Raw genomic sequence first — 24,604 nt, forward strand, 5'->3', positions numbered from 1 at the left:
TTTGAAAGAACGCTCCAACGTGATTCGCTAACAGTTCCTGCTCTCAAGGACTCTGAGGAGACGCACACACAAGCGTGATTCTAATACCGTACGCTGCGTGCAGTGAGAGACACAGTGCCGGGCTTGTCGTGGAAGGCTTCCCGAGGGCGTGACCCCAGAGCAGTGCTGGGCCTGGAGGACAGGCTAGGGGAGTCTTGCAAGCAAACGGAGAGAGGCTGAACAGGGCCCGGTGCTGAGAGCCCGCAACACGGGCCAGAGGGGCAGCACTGAAGGCTCAGGGAGAGCGAGGGTGGGAGAGGAAGGCAGAGCTAGATCATGAGGCCCCTGGAGGCCACGCTGAAGAAAGGCCACTTCATCCCAAAGGGGGTCCCTGAGGCAGAAAGGATTGTCACAGCAAGAGAGACACTCCCAGAAAAATGACTCTGACAGCTGTGTGAATGGCTGCGAGGGGTATAAGCTGAAGGCGGGACAACAATTAGGCAGCTGCAGTGATCTGGGTCAGAGAGGAAGATGGCCTGAAGGAAGCCGAAGCAGTCAGGGCGGACCTCCCTCGAGGCCAGGAGGGAAGGCTGGTAAGATTTGCTAGCTGACGGCCGAGCACGGAGGAGAGGAGGCAAGACTTAGGAGACTACATCGACTAAGTTACACAAAGAGCCAGGCGCCTAGAGGCACTCAAATATTCCTGCCCTCACGCCATCCATCAGAGCCCCCATCAATCATGGATGGGCACCTCGGCTCTTGACGTGATTGGTTCATGGGCCAGCTGCTGCTTTTGCAACGTGAACAAACAAACAAACAAAGCCCGCCCAAACAACCAGTCTTCTCAAACTTCAGTTCCTATTCTGAAGATGCTGTCAAGTTTCCTAGAGGCTATTCATAGGAGTATCGCCTTCCACAGAACAACTGCTTCTTCATTTTCCCTTCACGAGAAACCAAGTCAGAGGAGGCTTCCATTTTATGGGCGTGAGAAAAGAGAAAACCTGAGAGTCACTGCATATCTTACAGTATTTGAGACCATCCAGAAGAACAGAAAGATCAGAAGATTTACAATGGGTTGCCGCTTACCTTGGCTTTAATTTCCATTTTTAATATGGATCCAATTATTGTCATTAGGTCGCTGATAATCACCAGGATATACCATCTGTTGATGAACTCCCACTGGTCGGCGTTACACACACATCGCTTGTACTTCTCCAGGAAGAAATCTAAGAATCTCTGCGGCAAACGTTTTAAAAAGCATTTCTTACAAACCACACTGCCCTCTGGAAGGAGAAAAGCGCGAAACAGCGCTCTCGCCTGTCCAAAGACACGGCATTGCCTTTTCCAACGTGACGGATCCTCACTTGGAGGGTAGAGATTACAGCCCACACCTTCCTCCACCATCCACCCCGGCTAGAGGTGAGCATGCCAGTTAACTAAGTGACTCAAACACTCAATGCTGTGCTCTCACTCCAACAGACTCTTGTTGAAATAGCTAACACAGAGCACATTCCAAACACTTTACATATTCTCAACGCATTCAACCAGACAACCCTACGAACTAGGCACCACGGACACTTCTTTCCAGAGGAGGCAACTGAGACATGGGGCGGCCAAGCCAGGACTTGAGTGCAGGCAGTCCGGTCCCCGAGCGTGTGCTCCCAATGTGCCACCCTCGCATCGGCAGAACCCAGACCCGACCCTGGCTTTGGATTCAGAATATCAAGGGGCTTGTGGGGTGGGGGAGGGTGGCTAAGAGAAGTGGATATTTACAAAACAAATCGACACAGGTCAAGCCCTGGAAAAATACAATGTAGACTGCTTCCTTCCTCTACATATGGTATTCTGATGACTTCCTATGTCCACTGACCCCAGTCTGTATTTACATACATGCCACACACCAGAATAAGATTTGTGGTGAGCTAGAGTATATATTCACAAGAGCCCTAAGGGTAAAAAGATAAAATGAAACTCAGGGAAGAATTTTTAAACTAGTTTAAATAATAGAATAAAGTCTTTTATGCTTCATTATAACCCATTTACCATGCCTCCCTGTCAGAATGAACTTTGATTTGAAGACAAAAGATGAAACCCACACATGTTATTACTCTGTTCTTAAGATCACTCCTGAATTTAAAAGGGTCTCATTTATTCTAGAAGCATTCAAAAGCTTGATCATTCACCACTGTGTATCTGTGCTTATTAGCTCAGGTTTAAGCAGGATAATTGTCTGATTCCACCTGAAATGCCGGGAGCTTTGACTCACTCTCTACACCCCAGGTTGATAATGCCTCGTAGGGGGACAGTCATTCAAAGGAATACAATTCAGTCAAGGGTCCCAGGAAGGGCAGGATGACCCAATGTCAAGGCCCCACTGTTTGGACAAACTGCAGGCGGAGGTCAGGAAGGGAGGGAGGAAATTCCAACACACACTTACCTTTCGTAACCTTAGACCAAGAACAATGGATCTTGTGCACAGAATAAGAGATGCCAAGCAAATCACAATGACAAATGCATCAAACACCAGGACATACTGAGTATTTTTCTGAACTGAGAAACGAAAACAGAATTCAAATGTCAAACACACCTTACTTGGGAATAATTTCCAAACAAGATGGCAGCTGGAAAATAAGATCAAATGATAAACGCTTCAACATCAGAAACAAATCACACTGCACTCATTCAGAGGTTCACAAACAATGTAATCATTCCCTGAGGTCGAGTTATACGTTTAAAAACATATAAATTCTTAACAGATGTACTAAAGTGTATTCATAAATATTTACTATAGAGTGGAATTCAGTAGAAGGTGGTCCATTTGGGCTCTATTCAAAAGAGGCAAAACTACTGACATACTCTGAGTTCTTCCACATAAAAACAAACATCAAGCTCTCCATTAATGGGGGAACACACGTTTTAAAGTCACACCACTCAGAATCCCCATTTCTGCTTCTCAACCTTACTCTGTACTTTCCCAGCAAAGAGTGACAGTTCAATACGCTTTTTCTGCATGTGGGAAAAATCACTCCTTAGAATGAAAGTAAAGAGAGTAGTAATCAGATTTTTACATTGGAACACAGTTACACAGGGAAGGTACTGGAGGAAGATGAAACTGTAACCTTCGCTTCTCTCAGACTTCATGGTATAGTCCCAAATCCCAACCACGGCTCTCCCCTGCCCGGCCCCAGCTCACCTGCTGTGGTCTCATCACCTGCCGCCTGCTGCTTTCTCCCGGCCCCCACCTTCCCCACCCTGAGGCCACTCTCTTCCTCCTTCCCTGCTCCTACCAGGTGCTGGAGCTCTCTCCCTCCCTCTCTCCTCTCTCTCTTTCTTGCCTCAGGGACTCTGCGCATGCTGATCCCTCTGCCTGGAACAGCACCCCCTCCCCATCACACATGGGGGTTATTCAGCCTTGGGTTTCAGATTATCTTCCTCCCCAGAACAGAACAGGACAATTCCCTACATTCCCATCCCCATCAGCTCTCCCCCCAATACCCTATTGTAGCCCTGTCCATAAGTATACACACCTATATCTCCATTTACTCCTCTCTGCTTGATGGTCACTGAACTTATAGTTGTGTCTTCAAAGACAGCACAGCAAGGAGCATAGAGACAGTGTGAAATGAAAAAGGACACGGTCTCCGGAGCCTGAGACCTGGGTCTGAATCTCCGCCCTGCACTCAGAAGCTGTGGAGCCTTGGGGAAGTTGCCTCAGTTTCCTCATCCAAAAAATGGGTAGAATGAAAAAATACCTATATTATAGGGCTGTTGTGAGGGTTAAATAAGTTCACACATGAAAGCACTTGGAGCAGCCCCATGCACACAAGAACAGCAAACTCAGTGGTTATTATATCATTCAATGTCCATCTCCCCCCCCCCCCCGACATGATTGGCTCTGGGAGGCAGGGACCGGGTGTGTTTCATTCAGCATGACAGTGCCTGTGCTTATGTGTGTCCCCATAATGCTTCAGTACGCTTACAGATAAGTGCAGAGACCCCAGCAGAGCACAGGAAGACCACTGAATAATCTAACTCAGAACTCGTGAAGGTCTGAGTGAAGTTAGAGGCAGAGAAGGCACACAAAGATAAGGCACAAAGTGGCAAAAGATGAAGAAGAGAGACTCGACCTGGTCTTTAATGGGACTTAGGGAGTAAGGAAGGACTGACCGAGAATGACTCCTTTTCTGTCTTGGGTCAACTGAGCTCAGTCTGGACATTCATGACAAGAGCGGACAACTTGGTGACGGCCGAAACCATGGGTGTGGACACAGTCACTCAGAGAGACGACAGAGCGGAATGCAGACTAGGAAGGATGGGAAGGCGGGGGTGGCAATGTTTGGGAATTAGGAGAGGAGATGCACTCAGGAACCAGACGGAGGAAGGCCAGGGGAGAAGGAAGCAGCGCTGGGGACAGGCAACCTTCAGGAGAGTCTAAAGTCAGGGTGTTCCACAGTGACATCTCCGCAGAGAAGGCATGTAAGAGAAAGATGGGAGTGTGTCCGCGGATTTAGAAATAACGGCGGCGTGAGCGACCATGGCACGGGTGTCTGAGGGCAGCTCGTCCTAACCCTAAGTGGGTTAGGAGCATGGCCAGCGAGTAAATGTAATTCACTGAGCGAGTCATTTAGCCTTGCTAAGCTTCAGATGCCTCGGGTACCAAATGGGAGCACAGCTGTACCAGCTTCACGCGCTGTCAGGAAATCAGGTCAAACAATCCCTGCCGAGTGCTTGTCAGTGTCTCGTACGGAGCACTTACATCCACCTTTGGCCATTTCATCCTTCACAAGTTTAAGTTATCTGGAGATACCATCTAATGGGTAGGTAAGAAAACAACCTGACCAAAACCCAAGACCATTTTTTTGTGGGGGGAGCCATGGAATGAGGCAGAGGGAAGAGGGGCAGTTCTTGGGAAGATGGGACCGAAATCTTAAAAAATGCAAGGACAGCCTCGAGTACCTTCCTTTCTGACCTATAACTAGAACAAAATTTCTAAGATTACTTGAATTGGGCCTTATTTACAGATGAGAAAACTGAGGCCCAGAACTAGGAAGACAAACCATCCCTCCTAACAGAGAAATCAGTATTGTATTGTTTCAGTTTGATTTATTGAGAAGACTAGTTTGATGTGGCTACAAAAAGTATCTTATAAACATCATAACTGCTTTCTTCTTCTACTGAAATTATATTATTCTCACAGGAACAGTTCCTAAACCTGGGTTTGTATAACACTAGTCCAGAGAGATGCCTCTGGAAATGTGGTTAAGAAAATCCTACCCCACTCAGTCCTTCCAGGGGCCTGAGAAGTCCCACACACACCACCACTGCCACCTGTGTGACCCTAACCAGGGCTTCCCACACTTACTAAACCCCATTTCCCTAGGACATACGTTTACATCACCCATCAATGGGGAGTCCTGTCCATCAGTACCTACCTCCTCCAGCTCCCATGCCCAAATGGCTACATTTATAAAATCAAGTTAATGTGAAGATTAGTGGCACACTGGGCATGGGTATTAGAAGTCAGAAAAGGCAACTTCAAGTTTGTATGTAAAAATGCGCATTCCCTTATATTTCACCTTGAGATAACATAGGTAATGACAAGAAGGAGAGAGAAGCTTCAAGGTAAGCACATGGATGTGAATGAACCTCAGAATGTTTTGCAAATAGCACAAGGATCACACCAGATGTCACCCTTGCCTTTGTTCTACTCCCCCAGAGCCAGGGCAATCAATCCACCAGACAGCTTCCTATACAAGAAAAAAAAAAAAAAATCCATTTCCTAAGCTGGTTTCCAAACTTCAGCTTTGTAAGACTGTCACATCATCTTAAATTTGTGCTCTCCTAGTGCTGGCACAGCCCTGGGAGAAGCATATATAAATGTCAGTGCTTCTAGCTGTGGGATTGTGTTTCTCCTCACTGGCCACAGGAGGGAGCCAGAGCGCCTCTCTTCTGAGCAAAGGCGAGGACAGCTCCCCAATATTATAAGGACGCCCGTGGAGAGGAAGGAAACCTTGTCCTGGCAAACGTGTTTGACTGACTAACTTATTTGGTCAAATGACTATGCCAAACCACATTTCCTATATGACAAGGGTTAGCTTTTATCACATAAAATGGCTGCAGCCTACACTCGGACTTGGAAGACACGTGTCTGACCTGCGCGTTTCTGCTGGGGAGAGTGTGTCTGCTGAGGAAGAGTACCCACTTTTTAACAGAAACTAAAACTGTGTACTCTGATGAGAGGCTGGAGTCAGCTAATGGGACTAAAAAGCCAAAACTTCAAAATCATCAGGACATATTATGCAACCGAAAAGCAACAGGCCACAAACTGAGTCTAATTTAAAACTAATATAAAATAGTTAGGAACCACAGGTATTTTACATTTTATTTTGTTCTGATAATCTGGTCAAAGGCAGGTTCAGTTAAACAAAACTTGTAAATGAAAAAATACTGATCATCCATCATTAACATCATCCCAACCCCCCCCATCCCCCCCAGTGAGAATGGGGTCTGAGTAGCCCACTTTTGTCTGTGGATCAGGAGGTATTTCCTGAGTAATGACTGAGTAAATGACCCAGGTTTGTCCAGGCTGCTCTCTAGGCTCTGAAGGCCTTGATCCCTCTCCACTGTCACAGGCTCAGATCAAATCATACCTTCTCCAAGAAGCATTGCTGGACTCTATGTCTCACTCTGTCCCCATCAAAACGAACCTTTGCTTTCTTGATCCTCGTATCTTCTGTGCCTCAACCACTTACTCCTAGTCAGGACATGCTAGAGATTTTATAAGCATGCCAGTGCCCCTCACGAAGGCGTTTTCTTTCTTTTCCAGAGCGCCTACAATTACTGCGTGTCAACTGTTGTTCTCAGTGGTCTGCTTTACATACTCATTTAATACTCAACATCCCGGAAGGTAAGTACTATTATTACCTCCATTTTGCGGAGAAGGACCCTGAGACACAGAGAGGTTAAGCAACGTGTCCAAGATCACAGGCACAGGAAACAGAACCAAAACTCGAACCCAGCTAGTCTGGCTCCAGAAACTGCTCTTAACCGCTGGGCCACATGACCTCTCCTACAAGGTCTGTAATCAACATTTGCTGAATTGAACAAAAATGCAAAGCTTCGGGGTATGCTTAACAGAAGCGAATGCTCAAAGTGTGGTTTTTTGGAGCCCTTTATTCTTATCATAATCCAAACAAACCATTTATATACCCCAAATCCCAAAATGAAGTGATAAAAATCTTCCATAATCCACAATGGGCAAGCATATAACATACTTACTAGATCCGGAGATGTTCAAGTCCTTACATTCCTCGATGTTAGCGTCACTGTCAAAGTAGATTTTGATTTTGCCACTGTGAGCTTTATTGTCAAAGATAATCTGGAGACACAAATTGATGACGAGGTTATGGGCCAGCAGAAAGTATGACTGGTTAGGTCAATTCTGCTTAAAATATCAATGGCATCCAGATAGCGTGCTGATCCAAAGAGAGTTAGACTGATGAAAATGTCCTCATCACATGATTCCTTCACAACTTCCTATTATTAATGAAAAAATGTGGTCCAAAGGGGGAATACATGAAATTCTACTAAAAGCACATTCGGATTCAGAGAAATTCTAAAGCAAAACAGCCAACCAGTCCAAAGAACAAAAATGAGAATTCACCACCAATTTTTGATGAGAGAACACAAAGACCTCATTTATTACACTGAATGGAATTTACAAGCATTTGCCTTAATTTTTAGTCCTTTGGGTATGAAACTCTAGATTTTTACTAGGCTAGAAATTATTTTTCTATTTGCTTCAAACGCTATATATATGTTCTCAGAAGTGCTACATGTGCTTTCAGAAGTGCTACATGTGCTTTCAGAAGTGGCAAAGATTGCTCCAGGGTTATGGGTTGAATTTAAGATTTCCAAATGCCCTCAATCTTCCACATTATGTTTCAAGCATTTAAAGTTTATAAGTGAAATATGCAGAGTATTTTAGGGGCTTTCCTGGGGGAAAATGAGACCTTGAATGCCAGGGCTAGTGGAAGTTTGGTCCTAGCTCATAGGTATAGAAATGAGGTCTGTATAGCTTAATTCTCGAATCTCTGGTTTGGTCATAACGATATTCTTAGATTACACTGAGAATGTGTAATGTGCACGTGGCTTATGCTCAAAGATGTTCAGGCACCTGTGGGTTTAATCATAGATCACATATACGTTCAGCTCTCCAAGCTCTTTGCCTTGCCTTGGATTTCATAATGTGTTTTGTAATGTGTGGGTCACCCCAGGGAGATTAATCATGCTACTCTCTGGGGGAGACATTCTTCCTTACTACATGTCACAATTTATAATTAATTTTTTTGTTGACTTGTTTTTCTATCTCTTCCACTAGGCTGTAAGCTTCCTGAGGGCCATGGTACCTCTAGAGCATGGCAACTTGCCTGCTGCCTCGTAGGGACTCATTGAGCATTTAGCGATTGTTGTTGAATGAAGTATGCTTCTGAATTGCTAAAACAGCAGCTACATATAACGTCCAATTGAGCATTCAGTTCTGCCCATCAAGAAACATGAAAGAAGGAAGGGAGGGAGAGAGGAAGGGAGGGAGGGAGGGACGAAGGAAGGAAGGGAGGAAGGAAGTCCATGGCACATGCCTGCCTCTCCCAAAATAAAAGCTGCAGCAATTGATCCTTTGCAGATTGGCCTTCAGACCAAGGGGGCACTTTCTGCCTTGAGGTTTGAAAACATTTGCTACAACATTTGCAAAGACCTTCCTTCGAAGGTGGGAAAAACATTATAGGCACTTAAAACACAGGTCGTAAGCTATTTTTAAAAATGTATTCGGAGAGTAGGAAGTCAAAGTCCACTTTGAAAACTCTTTTCAACCCAAAAATCTAGTTTTAAAAAGTTGGAATGGGCTTGTATCATTTTTAGAAGTCACGGCCTTTGGACCAACGATGCTATAAAGTGGCATTAAAACTGTTTTAAACACAACTGCATCAAACACATCTATAGGCGGATGTGCTTTGCACTCTGCACCTGCAAAAGGAGTAGAGAAAAATGATTAAATGGCTTAGTAAAATAGACACTTGCCGTATTCTGAAAGATGTAACAGTCTGGTAGCTCTCGGGAATGAATCGTCTGCAGGTCAATGCCTTTGAGATGAAAGGAGATTTCAACTTGCAAGAGGCTGAATAAAAAATATTACAAGGTATAAATTGCCACAGTCTTCCTACCCTACTCTCCTTTCCCCACCTACGTCTCCTGGGCAATGAGACTTTAAAGCATATTTACCGATAAAATTCCAGTCTGAAGAATGATGAGTTCTTCCAGTCCTGAGGGTTCTTGGAGAGGGTCTGGAGGTCTAGGTGAATGCAGTCTAGGGCCATGAAAAAACCACAGTGACTGTCAGGCAAGAATCAGATGCTGAAACCAGTGGGCCGAAGTGTGATGAGAGCAGGAGACTCAACAAGTTCCAAAGCATCTCTCCACAGAATACTTATTAATCACAACAGGGAGACCAGTAACTTTACAGTGGGGAACCTGGCAGATCCCACCCTAGCCACGTGATCAAAGTTAACATCACCAGGATTGAGATAAAGAGACATCATGTGCCTCCTGAAATAATGTACCATTTGTGTGGTATTTCTGCCCCAAATGTGTAACCTCAATCTAGGCACAAAGAAACAGGAAAACTAGGGGCTTCCCTGGTGGCGCAGTGGTTAAGAATCAGCCTGCCAACGTAGGCGACACGGGTTCGACCCCTGGTCTGGGAAGATCCCACATGCCATGGAGCAACTAATCCCGTGCGCCACAACTACTGAAGTCCGCGTGCCTAGAGCCCGTGCTCCGCAACAAGAGAAACCACCACAATGAGAAGCCCGCGCACCACAACGAACAGTAGCCCCTACTCGCGGCAACTAGAGAAAGCCTGTGCGCAGTGACGAAGACCCAATGCAGCCAAAAATAAAAATAAATAAATAAATGTATTTTTAAAAACCCCACAAAAACCAGGGGGGACTTCCCTGGTGGCACAGTGGTTAAGAATCCATCTGTCAATGCAGGGGACACGGGTTCAAGCCCTTGCCCAGGAAGATCCCACATGCCGTGGAGCAACTAAGCCCATGCGCCACAACTACTGAGCCTGCACTCTAGAGCCCGCGAGCCACAACTACTGAGCCCGCGTGCCACAACTACTGAAGCCTGTGTGCCTAGAGCCCGTGAGCCACAACTACTGAAGCCTGCGCGCCTAGAGCCTGTGCTCTGCAACAAGAGAAGCCACCGCAGTGAGAAGCCCACGCACCGCAACGAAGAGTAGCCCCCGCTCGCCGCAACTAGAGAAAGCCCGCGTGCAGCAACGAAGACCCAGCACAGCCAAAAATAAATTAATTAATTAAAAAAAAAAAAAGAAAAACAGGAAAACTCAAGGGAGGGACATTCTACTCTAAAAATATCAAGATCATTAAAAAAAAAAAAAAAAAGCCAAGAACTCAATTTTTCTCCAGATTATAGGAAACTAAAGATACATGACAACTAAATGCAATATGTGATCTTGGACCAGGGAGGTTAGGCATGGCTTTTGCGATAGATAATGTTAGGGCAATTGATGAAATATGAATAGGGTTTGTAGATTATAGTATCACGTCCATGTTAACTCATGCTTTTGAGCACTGTTCGGTGGTTATAAGGAGCATGATCTTGTTTGGGGAGATGCACACAAGTATTTAGAGGTAGGGGCATTTTGTCTGCACCGTAGTCTCCTATATTTCAGGAGAAATTGTTTTATGTAGGAAGAATGCTAAAGCAAATGCGGTAAAATGTTAGCATTTGGGAAAGTTAGATGAAAGGTATACAAGGACATCTTTGTGCTATTTGGCAACTTTTCTGTTTAGTCCGATACTTTTCCAAAAAAAAAAAAAATTAAGAGAAAGAAAGGAACTTAGATTGTATTCAAATAAAAATAAATTATGAGCTGTAAACTGTAAAAGAATGATTCCAAGAGCCGCACATAAAAATTAGTCTCACTATTGTGTAGCCTAACACCTTGGCAGGAAACCGAGGAGGTCTGGAGACAATGAACACCTTTCATGGTCAACGCCCTTCAAGGTCACTCAGCCCTGATGCCAGAACTGGTGTGAACCAGTCTGGCTGACTCTCACCTGGGCTGCTGCTGCCCCCTTTGTGCTGCCTCAAAAATGGAAAAGTCAGGGCCTCCTGCAGTGCCCGACACTCAGTAGGTGCTTGAGAACCCGGGTAGGCCCTATGGCTTGTTCTCTGAGAATCTTCTCTCACAATTTGACTCTTTATTTGCTTATCTATCCCCTCAACTAGAAGATAAAGTCCTTGAGAACAAGGGCACAACTGCTGTGGCTATTGAACACACATTGCCTAGTATATAGGACACTCAAAATATGGAGGACACACTTACACTTTATGACAATCAGGCATCCTGGGCGAAAAACGAGGACACGGAGCTGAATGGACAGCTCAACAGCCACAATATTTAAGAAAGGCAGGTGTCAGAGGGGGTGCCTCTCTGTGTTTGGCAAATGGACCATTAGTATCAAGAAACAATTCAATGTTGGTTTTCCTGACTGGGCCTTGATCGATACAGTGAGGGCAGTTGATCAAAAGAAACTTTTTTTATAGGAAACTAAAGACAGGATGATAAAGATAGCAAAAACATACAGGGACTTACTCTCTGCCAGGCACTGTGCTCGGGGCTTTATAGGTTCTCTCATTTAATGCATCATCCTGTTTAACCCCCGAAGCAACCTTGTGAGAGATACACTATTGTTGCCATTTTACAGATGGACAAACCAAGGCACAGAGAGGCCAAGAAACTTCCTCAAAGTCACACAGCTAGCTGGTGGCCAACCAGAATTTAAATCCACATGTGCTCAGTTCCAGAGCCTGAGCTCTTCACCAGTACACTGATGAGGCTGGCCTCTGAGCACCTATTTCGGAAACTCAAAAGGCCCAGGCTCCCTCCTGACTCATTCACTTATTCAGTAAATATTTACTGAAAGCTTTCAGGGGCCAGGCATTGTGCCAGGCACTGAAGGTAGAGCAATGAACGAGACAGACGAGGTCTGTATGGAGCTCACACTGTAGTGGGGGAGATAAACCAAGAGTGAAAAAATATACATAAGACAATTTCACAGTGTGCACAGTACTGCCAAGACACAGTGAAGTGATGGAGGTTAAGTGGGTGGGGAGGCCCTACCTGAGGAGAACTGTTGGGAAGGGCTCTGCGGCACTGGGGCTGTTTAAACCGGTGCTGGGGCTGTTTAAACCGACACCTGAGGGAGGAAGGAGACCCAGCTGAGCACAGATCCAGGGGGAGCGCTCCGGGCAGGACAAAAGTGAGCACTAAGTCCCAGGCAAGAAAGAGCCTGACTTGTTCAACAAACAGCAAGGAGGCAGGACCAGGGAAGCGGGGGCGTGGAGAGGCAGGCGGGTGGCCCGTCCTACAGGGACTTGCGGGTTTTATTCTAAAAAGATGGGAAGCCACTCGTGGGTTTTAGGCCAGGGAATGAGATGTCCCAACTTAGCCAATTTTTTAAAAAATATCATTCTGCTTGCTGAGGGGCAGGGCAGGGGGTGGAGACCAGTCCAAGCAAGAGTGGCAGCGGCTTGGACTACAGAGGTGGCAATGGAAATGGAGAAACCAACACATTCAAGTTTGGGGCTTGAGCAACTGGGAATATGATGGCATGATGTGAAAATGTTGGTTTCGTTTTCTGAGATGGGCAAGAGTAGAAAGAAACAGGTTGAGCCAGGGGTGGGGGGTAGGGGAGGCTTGAAATGTTCTGTTTTGGGCACAGCAGGTTTGAAGTCCCTATTAGAGTCACAGCGGGGGTTGTCACGTGGCCTGTCAAGCAGCCGGCTGAATGGAGGAGGAGTCTGGAACTCAGGGAGGAACTGAGCTCAGAGAGGCGAATTTGGGTGCAGACAGAGGGAGGCGACTTCGCAGAGCTGAAAGGGGTGGGCCCTGGTGCTGCGGGAGGCCTTTGGTCGTGGCCTCGCCTCTGCAGCCCCGGGCTGACGGGAAGCCTGCTGGAGGGGCTGTGTGCGGAGGCTTGCAGATGTGTGGCCGTGTGAGCGTGTGTTCTGCTCTGGCCCATTTCTCCAGGAGGTATCAGCAGCTGGGGCACCGGGGCTCGGCCACGGAGGACCCTGGTGACGGCCGGCAGGATCCAGGTGAGAAAGAAGGGAGAGGCAAGCGCCCGAACCGCTTTTGTAAGGGAGTGATACTGAGCGGACAGGGGTGTCCAAGCTGGTACAGGGGGCACTGAAGGCCGATGGTGATGGACAGTATAAAATGTGTGAAGTTGGTAAAAGAGAGGTCTGTGCGAAGTCAAAGACCTTCAGCTGTGGAGTACTGAGCCGGCGCTTCCCAAGCTTAATGTGCGTATATGTCATTCAGGGATCTCGTTAAGATGCAAATATGGATTCTGCAGGGCTAGGGGGGCCTGGAGATTCTGCATGTCTCACAAGCTCCTGGGTGATGCCCATGGTACCGGGTTTAGAGTAGCAAAGACCCACGGTCACTAAATCACTGCGTGACCTTGGCCTAGTCACCAAGTCTGACTGAACATCAGTTTCCTCAACTGTAAAGTGAAGGCCAAACTGAGGCTATTTAAGGCCCTTCTACCTTTAACATTCTTATTCTAAAGTAAAGGAAAAGGAAAAAATAATAAGTTAAATTAAACTTATCTGGGTAAATGACTGAAAGAAGGAGGAATATGTTAAAAATCTGTGTGCCAGATACTGTCCAAGGCCTTTTTCTCCTGTATTTCATTCATTCTAAGACATTAATTCACTTCGCTGTACAGTATACACTAACACAATCCGGTAAAGCAACTATACGCCAATAACAATTTTTTTTAAATGAAAAAGGACATTAATTTTTTTCACCTTCAAATGTTTATAAAACAGATGAGTTTTTTTAAAAATTGATGACGGATTCAGAGAAATATGACAGCACATGTTAGTTAATGTTACACTATCTGTAGAATTTGCCTTATAAAAGTCTATTTGATTATTCAGATGCTGTAATTGTAATAGGAGAACAACGCTTTATCTACATACACATTCAGAGCTCTCTGGAGTCTGCCACACCTCATGCTCCAGTCATTGCTAATGAGGCCACTGAGCACCTGGTGGCAGCAAAACCTAAGAACTGAGATTTTTTTTTTTTTAAAGAATGGCAAAAGCCCTGAGTAAAGCATCAAACCTCAAACAGAACAAACTGATATTGGAGTAGCAGCCTCAACACTCAAATGAATCTCATTTACAAGGCAGAACACTCCAGCAAACGAAATAACAACCCTCTCAGAGACAAAGGGAGGGTGGATTCAACATGTTCTTAAAATGACAGGTAAAATGATGAAATGGTCATAATGCTTCATGCTAAGAATATGTGGAAAGGAGAAGATAAGAAATTCAAAATCTGCATTATAGAAAGTGAAACACTTTATTAGAATGATAGCCATCTAAATGTTGTAAAAAAAATTTTTTTTAACAGGATTCATTACAGTACCCCAGTGAATCTGAATTGTAAAGCTATAGGTCTAGAGGCAGGGACAGAGGGATATGCCCTCAGCATGAATTAGGGGAAACCCTTAGCTTGAACTGTACAATCAGTCATGCAGCTAAATATAAACCCACCAGGAAAGCAGCACACAGGCAGATCTCTGCACTGAGCACACTGAAGGATGCTTCTCTTAATCATAAAGATACTGAAAAATTCATAAATAGGTAAACTAGAACAGCTTCTGCTAATTCACCTATTTAAACTATAATGCCACACCAATGAAGTCAAACTCAATCCCTATTTATACCGTCTGCAGGCTTCCTCCAATGTGTCCAAGACAAGAAAGTCTAAAATCCAGTATCAAGCATTTTTAACATTATTTTTTATACCTTTTGAATAGATACATCAAAAAGTTCTCTTTGATAAGTTATATTTAATTTAATAAGTCAAAAAATATAATTAGCTTGCTTCAACAGTCTCTCTTAAAATAAAGTCAAATTAATAGTCAACTTCTCTCCATTTGGTTAAAAATATTCCATATGATGGACAGGAAATGACCAAGGACACCACTGTCCAATGGTCAGGGAATAAATCCTGCTTTCTGCTCTGTCTCGCCTAGCCACTGATACTGACTTTGGCCACATTTCTTTAATCAATTTTCCAAGAAAAATCAGTTGAGGGAAACAACAAATGAATCACTGGAAAATAGTCATATGATTCATCCAATTAAGGCTCACATTTTTAAGAGGACAAGTGACCATGGCTCATTAGGAGCATAGGGTCACTGCACAAGCTTTCAGCTCCACCTCTCAGGACTCCCAGTTACAGGAACTGCCCACGGCGGGGAGCACGGCTGACAGCTCAGGAGAAAGATGCAGGGTGAAACTGGATCAGCCCCTGCAGATTGACTACCACACTCATCTCAGGATAGCAGAGCCTGCAGGGCAATAAGATAAGGGACATTTCAAGGCTGCTGGCCACAGAACCAAGCTACTGATGGGTCTCTGGAAGCAACCTGGGGACCCTGACAGTGCTGGCTTATGGGCTGTTTCTTTTAGAGTCAAGAGGGTAGGACACATTTACTCATGAAAGGATTCTAAACAGGTAGCCTGTGGAAAAAGAATTAGAACCTTTGTTTGACAGGGATGTTCTTCTATTGTATTACCAAGGCACCTTAAAATTGGGTTATAGGAAATATGGTCAAATGAACTCTGGAGCTCTCTTTTTTTTTTTTTTTATAAAGTGCTATTTAAATTTATTTATTTATTTTTGGCTGTGTTGGGTCTTCGTTTCTGTGCTAGGGCTTTTTCTAGTTGCAGCAAGCGGGGGCCACTCTTCATCGTGGTGCGCGGGCCTCTCACTATCGCGGCCTCTCTTGTTGCGGAGCACAGGCTCCAGACGCACAGGCTCAGTAGTTGTGGCTCACGGGCCTAGTTGCTCCGCGGCATGTGGGATCTTCCCAGACCAGGGCTCGAACCCGTGTCCCCCGCATTGGCAGGCAGACTCTCAACCGCTGCGCCACCAGAGAAGCCCTGGAGCTCTCTTTTTAATAAAACCACTCCAAATTTACACTGCTACTAGGACCCCGATTTCTGACCTGTTAGCTACTTGAGGAGCCATGACTGGTTAATCTCTGCAACCCCAGTTCATAAAACAGGGAGTGCTTTAGGCGTGATAACTGTACACCAAAGGTTTGTTGAATGAAAGACAAAACCTCCAGAGCCTCAAGTCAAATACTTTGCACTTATATATGGTATGCTTTTAAATTCTTAACAGAATGTCACAAAACAATTCTGCTTGATTAGATGTTAACTTTTTGCCAAACAATCTCCAAACAGAGAAAATGAGTTATTAATCACAATTCACCTTTGAAGAGCATTAATATATTTAACAAATGATAAAAGCAAGAGTACCAAGCATTTTAACTCACATTATTTCATTTAACAAATACAGACTCATTTTTTTTCAAAAAGCCTAATCACCCCCTCATGGAGGGAAAAAATTAAACAAACAGGAAACACCTGTGCATTTACCCCAAAAACCAACAATCTTGAGTTGCACCAAAGAGATCCACAAATGTTCCTGGTCCTGTCACAGCAGACCCATAGTTTCCTGAGCCAAAGCCCTTTGCAGGCAAATGTTAAAGCCTCAGATAGGTCAGCCATCACAAAAGCAAAGTTGTTTCATTTGGGCTGCCAGCGCACGAGGGTGTTTTTTGCTCTTACCCCAGAAGATGATAAAGACATGTAATGAATTATCACTGTATTACCTATTTCAATGTCGCTGTCAATATTTAGCGTCTCATTAGAAGGAAACATGGTCCCTTTCTTGTAATGCTGCTTACAGACTTTTAATCCAATTCTGCTGTCTTCATTTTCTCCATAACCAAGGGTCCCAAGAGATAAATTCCTTAGCTGATGAAACTATTAAAAATAGTTAAATAAAGACACTTATGAGCTTAACAAGTTTCATCAGAAGTTACAGCATATGGAATATACTTTTAGCTATTTTTTATTGTTTGTCTCATGTCCCTCAGTAGAACTCCCCAATGTAAAACACCACAAGGTAATTTTCTGGGCTTGAGCAGAAACACACGGCGTCACAGAACTCGAAACTAAAGTGCAGCCAGAGGCTCCCACCTACTCAGAGCCAAAGTCAAGGTCCTGCCTATCTCTCTGAACTCCCAGCCCACTACTGGCCACTGGCTCCACCCCCACCCCCCCAACCTCCAAAGCCACACTGACCTCCAGGCAGTTCTGGAGCTCTCTAGGCACAGTCCTGCCTGGGGCCTTTGCTGTTCCCTCTGCCTAGAAGCTCAGGTATCTATCTGCAAGGTTCACTTCTTCAGACCTTGACTCAAATATTACCGCCTCCATGAGGCCTTTCCTTACCACCCAAAGAAAACTGCAAACATCCATCTCCAGTGCACAGGCACCACCAGGCAGTCCAGGCTCCTCCCCTGCTTTATTCCAGTTATCATTTTCAACATACCTCTGAGGACCCAAGCCATCCACACCCACCGCTTACATTAACACAGCTTTACCATCTGCCTATCTGTACTACCAGGGCTTTACTGGCCCCTATCTTCATTAATATGAATTTATTATTCCAGGAAACTTTTGCCCAGGAACATAAAAATTGCAAATAACTGCATTGTTTACTTCAGGAACATCCCCAAACCTCTTTTAAATAGATGATCATTTTGAAGATGTAGTCTAATAACTCCCAGGACTCTCTGAACATACCCCACCAAAACCCGCATCTTGTTATGCCCACCAATCCTAAACTATCATATGATGATCTTTACTCAATTCTTATCCAGCTCCCCTCACATTGAAAGACCTGCCTTAAACCAGACTTCAAAATCTATACCCGGACTTTGCACTCTACAATCTATGGAGAATGGTCAAGGGACCACCTCTGCCACCACTGTTAGCAGTGAGCTCAGTCTTGCTTCTCAACATGCGTTTTTTTGTTTGTTTGTTTGTTTGTTTTGGTGGTGTTTTCAAGGAGTCAGCATTCTGTACTATATTTTTCACTTCTTTTCATTTGTCTGGCTCTCCCCTCTAGAATTAAGCTCTATAAGGACAGGGGTTTTGTCTGTTTGATTCATGCTATATCCCCAATGTCTAGAACAGTACCTGGTACATACTAGGTACCCAAATATTTACTGAATGAGTAAACGAATGAATGAATGAATATGAAAGAATAAGAATTTCTCTCCTTTAAATATTTTCTTCAGGCCTACCAATCTGGTTTCTCAATACTACCTAGACACAAATATTACCATATCCTACTCCATATTCTTAAGGTTCAGCTAGGCTTATTAATGCTAAGACATCAAAATTGAGACGCTAGAATCTTAGATTTGGTCTCTCATTCATCAAACCTTCTGAGATTATAAGCCTATTTTTAGCTATCTGGCTATTTGATCTGCGGTAATCTCCCAATAGTAGTGGGTGGGAAGGGATAAATACAAACATAAAGCTTAGAGAAAAACTTAAAATAGGCATAATCTATTGTGTGGAAATGTAGCCACAGAAAAAGCAATAAACTTTTTTGGCAGACTATGCAAAACTTAAATCAGAATATGTTTATATATGTATAATTTTTTTCTTTGCTAAGATAACAGGTCAAGGATCAACATATTCTCAAAGTATAGGTAAGTCACAAGAAAATACTTGCCTGACTAATAGCAAAATAGATGCTCTCATAGGTGTCCTCTTGAGTATATACACTGCAACTGTATTCATCTTCATCTACACCGGAATATCCTTTCAAAAACAAGTGCTTAAAAGCAACAGTGTTTTCTTCTTTGAAAGCAACCACCAGCTGGTTACTTAAACCAAAACGAACAAGCTAGGAAAGAAAATCAAACAGAAGTATATGAATTTTACCATTTACCAGGGGAGGCAAATGCCTTCTTATTATCCTGAATCCTCACCTATAAACATCAGCCAGAAAAATCTCACTGCTTTGGTTTTTACTAATCGTATCAATGTCAAAATACAGGAATTCTTTCCCCCCCCAGAAATAACCTCATCAAGCTAAATCAGCAACTCAAAATAGCATAGAATTAGAAGAAATGACCACTCCCAATGACTAACAACCTTACTGGCCTTTAATGATGGAGAAGGAGAAGAGGAAGGAGGAATCCAAATCAGTTAAGTCTGAATCCATTTTTCTTTGTCTTTTTTTATAGTTTTGCTATTTTTTTCTTTTCAAAAAATTTTTAATTGAAATATAGTTGATTTACAATGTTGTGATAGCTTCAGATGTATGGCAAAGTGATTCAATTATATATATATATATATATATATATATATATATATATATATATATATATATATATATTCTTTTTTGTATTCTCTTCCATTACGGGTTATTACAAGATATGGAGTACAGTTCCCTGTGCTGTACAGTAGGTCCTGGTTGGTTATCTAATTTGAATCTATTTTTCTTATACTTGCATTTCAAATTTATTGTTTTCAAAACTGATGGACATTTGAGCCTTGAACAATGCGGGGGTTAATCCAAGTATAATTTATAGTCCGCCCTGCGAATTCGAGGATTCAAATAACCATGGATCGTGGATCGTGTAGCACTGTAGTATTTACTACTGAAATACATCCTCGTATAAGTGAACCTGTGTGGTTCCAACCTGCTATGTTCAAGGGTCAACTGTGCTTAGTAAACCACTAATTCACGTGCTTGACTACTATTGGACAGTTAAATCTAAATGATTTCACATTTAGAAATTGTAAGTATTTTAAAAAATCATAACAATGTTTTGCACGTGGCTTTTGAAGAATGTTTTTGAAAAGTGGCCTGTGTAGTACTTCCTCCAGCTAAGAGGTAATTGTCGTCAAAGGAATTCAATTCCTCTAGCTCTGCAAGAACTCATATGAGATTTACACCTAAGAGTTCCTGTCTCCAAGATCTACAGCATCAAAGCACCACAAAGGATAACAGGGGTCGCTCCACCTCCATGATGTCGACCCAAACATTGTCACCAAGCACCCACCTTCTTGTGAAAAAACTCCTACTTATTCCCCCTTATACTGTATCACAGTACAGGGTTAGATGCCGAGGGCTCTCTTCACCAGGAGTAAATGTATTCTTTCTGCCCTTAAGTTTGCTTCTTGGAATCCAACAAGTAGGGAAAATTAGCAGGCACTAAATGTTTACCCCCAAAACCCAGGAAATTCCAGCCTCTCTCTCCACTCACACTCAAACGCACGCTCTGTCACGTACTCTTTCGCAGTCACTCTCACACACTCTCTCTCACACGTACACCCTCACGTGTGCCCTGCTGCTCTCGCTCTCTCTCCTTCTCACATCAACACACATATAGACACACACATGCCACGGCAGAAGTCAAACCTTTATAAACCCTGTCCCACACACCCTTCCCCATCTACCCACTTTATCTCCTCATCTGCTTGATAAGACAATGAGAGTCCAGAAAACTTAACACAAACCTTCACCATACTAAGTCACCAAATCAATTTGGGACTCTGCTATCATGTGTGAAACCAGCAAGTTCAACAAGATGACCTTGACATTTGTGTTACCTGCTGTCACTCCACGGTTCAACTACCAGACCTTTCAGATGAAACAAATGTTAATTTGCACATGCAAACTTACATAATTTTTTTAGTGATTTGTATTTTTTTTTAATTTATTTTTATTTTTGGCTCGGTTGGGTCTTCGTTGCTGCATGCAGTCTTTCTCTAGTTGCGGCGAGCGGGGGATACTATTCGTTGTGGTGTACAGGCTTCTCATTGCAATGGCTTCTCTTGTTGCAGAGCACGGGCTCTAGAGCACAGGCTCAGTAGTTGTGGCACATGGGCTTAGTTGCTCTGCAGCATGTGGGATCTTCCCGGACCAGGGATCGAACCCTTATTCCCTGCATTGGCAGGCGGATTCTTAACCACTGCGCCACCAGGGAAGTCCCTGTATTTTTTATCTTTAAATTTTGCCTGACTTTTTAAAAAGGCTAAATAATTAAAAATAGTTACCACTTTTCAGCAATTATCACACTCCAGGCACTGTACTAACTGCTTTACATGCACTATCTCTCACTAACACAACAATCTTATGAAAATGTTAATACTGTTAACCCCACTTTACATATGTGGAAACTGAGATTTAGTCTCATTACACTGCCCAAGACACCTAACTAGAATGAAAGCCAGGCCTAAATCCAAAGTCATTTTTATTTATTATGTTACAGGAGTTCCATCTGCTGAAAAATCTGACTTTAAGACTCCTGTTAAAGAATTTAGGTGCTAGCTTTCCAGACCTGCAACTATTGTTGGAGAATGTACATAGATGACACTCTTAGCATCTGAGCCTCACCAGATCACATTCCTCAAATACCAAGTCAAAGGATTGAGCCATTGCTTAACCCAGCTATTCTAAGGAAAATATCAGATAAGAAGTCCCACAACATCCAACCTGTGCTGAAAGCTAAGCAACCAAAGGCTAAAGATTCTTTCAAGCATGTGATGTCTATCAATGGTGCCTGTAGGAACTGCCAGAAAAGGAAAGGTCACGTTGCTTTTCAAAAGCTAAAAAAGTAAACCGGGGAAACAATACACATGTGATTGTTTGGGGGTTTTATTAAATACTGACATACAAATGAAAAAAAAAAACTGGTACACACACATGAATCAAGTTCTTCAATCGATGTTTACTGAGTGCTTATTCTGTGCGAAGCGGGGATACAAAGTGGGCAAGGTTGACACGGCATAGTGCTGAATAACAGCTCTTATGTCCTGAGTGCCAGGCACTGTGCCTAAAATTTATAATTTTTATTTCTCACTTAATTTCCCAATACCCCCTGAGGGAGATATTACACTGGACTCCACAAGAACAGGGATTTTTTTTTTTTTCTTTTTTCCCCACTACTATGCATTCAGGAACTGGAATAGTGGCCATCACAATGTCAGAGTCAAATACCGAATCTGTCCATCCCATTTTATACACCTGCAACCTGAAGTCAGATACTTTATCCAGGTTGAAACAGAAAAGTGTGAGAGCGGGGATCCAAACCAGGTTTGTTTGACTCACCTGTTAGTTCTCTTGACCACATGGCCTACAACCTCTCAAACTGAAATGCTGCCAACTTAACTCTAGAAGTGGGGAATATTAGAGCCACTCTTCCCATGCTCCTAGCTAAGCTAAAGAAACCCAAAAAGTGAATAGGGAGTGAATAACTTGACCAAGACAGCAGCATTCGATTTGCTGCTATTTTAAGCTACCACCTTATTTAGACTCAAAGCTCATTACCTCAATTTTGGGAATGAGAGAACATGGAGGTAGAATCTCTGCTTGGAACTACCTCCATCTGGCATCAAGAACAGGAAATGTTCTCCATCCTGTTGTTCACAGAACAAGCAAAGATCAACATGTATGGCCCCAAATCAGGTCAGGGGTAGGATTTTCCAAGCATCTCTCAGTAGAGGAGAGAAACCCTGGAGGGGGAGATCATGAGGTCCCCTTCCTGCGATGGCAGGACGAAACACCCCCCACAGAGCAAGCGTGAAGAGATGATGGAGGATTGGTCAAATAATTTCATTTTTTAAAAGGGGCTGGCAGAAAAGTGCATTCTAGCCCCACTAACTAGATCTTAAGATTTGCTGAAGCTATAAGACAGAAAAAGAATTACACATTAAGTGCAGCCTGGCAAAGATTGTGAATTTAAGACCTGATTATGAAATCAATGGAGGAGATAATATTCTGTACCAGGTAAAAACAAGATACCACTCTAATAATATACAAAGAATACGGGAGAGAAAGAGCAGATCTAGCAAAAGAATGTAGACAGCTCTCTCAAGATTATAAATTACTGCAGAATGCAGGGTAGGAATGTCTAAAAAAAAAAGTTTCCTTCCCATCAACCGCGATAAAACAGAACCCATCCCATTAGACTTGAGGATGGAGTGCTAAAAGAGACAGAAAAAGAGGAGGAGGGAAAAGTGGGATTTGAAGGAAAGAAAGATATTTGAGAAATCTGTTCCAATTACATATCACCCAAGTAGCAAAACTTATTAGAATGACCCTACAGGGGAACACAAGTTTAATCCACCACAATTTTGTTAGGGGAGGCCGGGTACAGTTACACCAAAAAGTAAACGATCGATTCCCAGAAATATTCTATTAAAAGTGAAATCAGTGATGTGGCCAGCAAGGGGTACTAGTGAACCAAGAAAAACCACGCGTTGAGTGATCAGGCAAGGCTGGCGGGGGAGGTGGACTTCAAATAGCACCTGCAGGATGAGGGAGAAAAAGAATCCCTCTGGACTTGGAGAAACAGCAGGGCAGGGACGAGAATCACTGGGTGGGGCCATCTCTCTGGGATGTGGGGAGGAAACAGGAGATGAAAACCTGCTGGAAAGGCATGTTGAAGGAGACTGTGGAAATCTGTGAATTTCAGGCCACAGAGTCAAAATTTTGTTCTGTGGGAAATAGGGCTCTACAGAAGTTTCTGAGCAGGAGAGAGACAATAAAAGCATTCTAAGAAAAATTAATCTGACATGTATTGAATGGACTGGTGCATATGGAGCTAAAAAAAGGTAGGCCTAAGATGAATTCCAGAAGCAGCCTAGCTAACTTATGTGTATTCCTCGAGTGCAAACTCTGAAGATCAACATCTGGAAAGAAACAGCATTTGAATAAGAGTGCAGACTCTAGAGCCAGACTGCCGGAGTTCAAATCCCGGCTCTGCCACTTACTGGCTGAATGGCCATAGGCAAATTACTCAGCTCTTTTTGGTTCAGTTTCCTCATCCATACAAAGGGGGTAAAAACTGAACCTACCTCATGGGTTCCAGTGAGGATGGAATGAGCTAACACACATAAAGCACTTACTGTGCCTGGCACACGGAACACCTAGGCTACGTGTGAGCTGTCAGCAGTGGTAAGACATTCACAGCTTACACTCCCAAGACAATGCAGAGCATACGAGGTGCTTCATACACATTTTTAATTAACTAACAATGTAAGAGTTTGTGCTAGAGAGAAGATAGTGAATATGGCAAAACATAAAGAGATACAGTTTTGAAGGAAGACTACATGGGATTTAGTAGTTATCAGGACAAAAAAGGTAAGTCAAAGAGGGTGATGATATTTTATGCCTAGGTAAGTTACAATCTTAGTAACATTAATAGATCAAAAACTTGAAATGACAGCTGGTTTGGCAAGAGAAGTAATTGGGGAAAAATTAAAATTAACCAAATAGCAAAAGGGGACATTATTTCTCCTTCTTCCAAACAATACTAGCAATGCACCTACTTTATAGGTAGGTTGCCAAAGTTAAAACCTCAAAACCAAGAATTAAAATGAAAAAGATTTTCAAAGAAAATAGCTAAGCATATACATTTAACACTGGCCCTGTCTCTCATCTTTGTTTCTTTGGAAGTAACTTGTTTACCCTAAAACGTGATGAGTTGGTACAGCATGTCATGCAGTGACAAGACCTCTTTCTGAACACAGGATAAAGATGCAACTTCAGTCATGGCAGGAGCCGCCTCTCTCATTTCTAAAACTATATGGAAGTGATTTTTAGAAAGGTATTTACTTTTGTGTTCCAGAAATC

General features: G+C 43.4%; 1 protein-coding gene across 1 annotated transcript in view; it reads right to left on the reverse strand.

Moving 5' to 3' along the window:
- The window catches only part of MCOLN2 (mucolipin TRP cation channel 2), a 63,632-nt gene that overhangs the window by 22,328 nt on the left and 16,700 nt on the right, over positions 1 to 24,604 (reverse strand). The window contains exons 3-9 of the mRNA XM_059899786.1: positions 18,689 to 18,862; positions 16,773 to 16,926; positions 9,259 to 9,343; positions 9,058 to 9,154; positions 7,258 to 7,357; positions 2,417 to 2,529; positions 1,066 to 1,215 (exon numbers count right to left, since the gene is read on the reverse strand). Of these exons, the coding sequence (XP_059755769.1) occupies positions 1,066 to 1,215; positions 2,417 to 2,529; positions 7,258 to 7,357; positions 9,058 to 9,154; positions 9,259 to 9,343; positions 16,773 to 16,926; positions 18,689 to 18,862 (873 nt within the window). The remainder of the gene's footprint in view (positions 1 to 1,065; positions 1,216 to 2,416; positions 2,530 to 7,257; positions 7,358 to 9,057; positions 9,155 to 9,258; positions 9,344 to 16,772; positions 16,927 to 18,688; positions 18,863 to 24,604) is intronic.

This window comes from Balaenoptera ricei, chromosome 1 (assembly GCF_028023285.1).
Source record: "Balaenoptera ricei isolate mBalRic1 chromosome 1, mBalRic1.hap2, whole genome shotgun sequence".
NCBI classification, from domain to species: domain Eukaryota; kingdom Metazoa; phylum Chordata; class Mammalia; order Artiodactyla; family Balaenopteridae; genus Balaenoptera; species Balaenoptera ricei.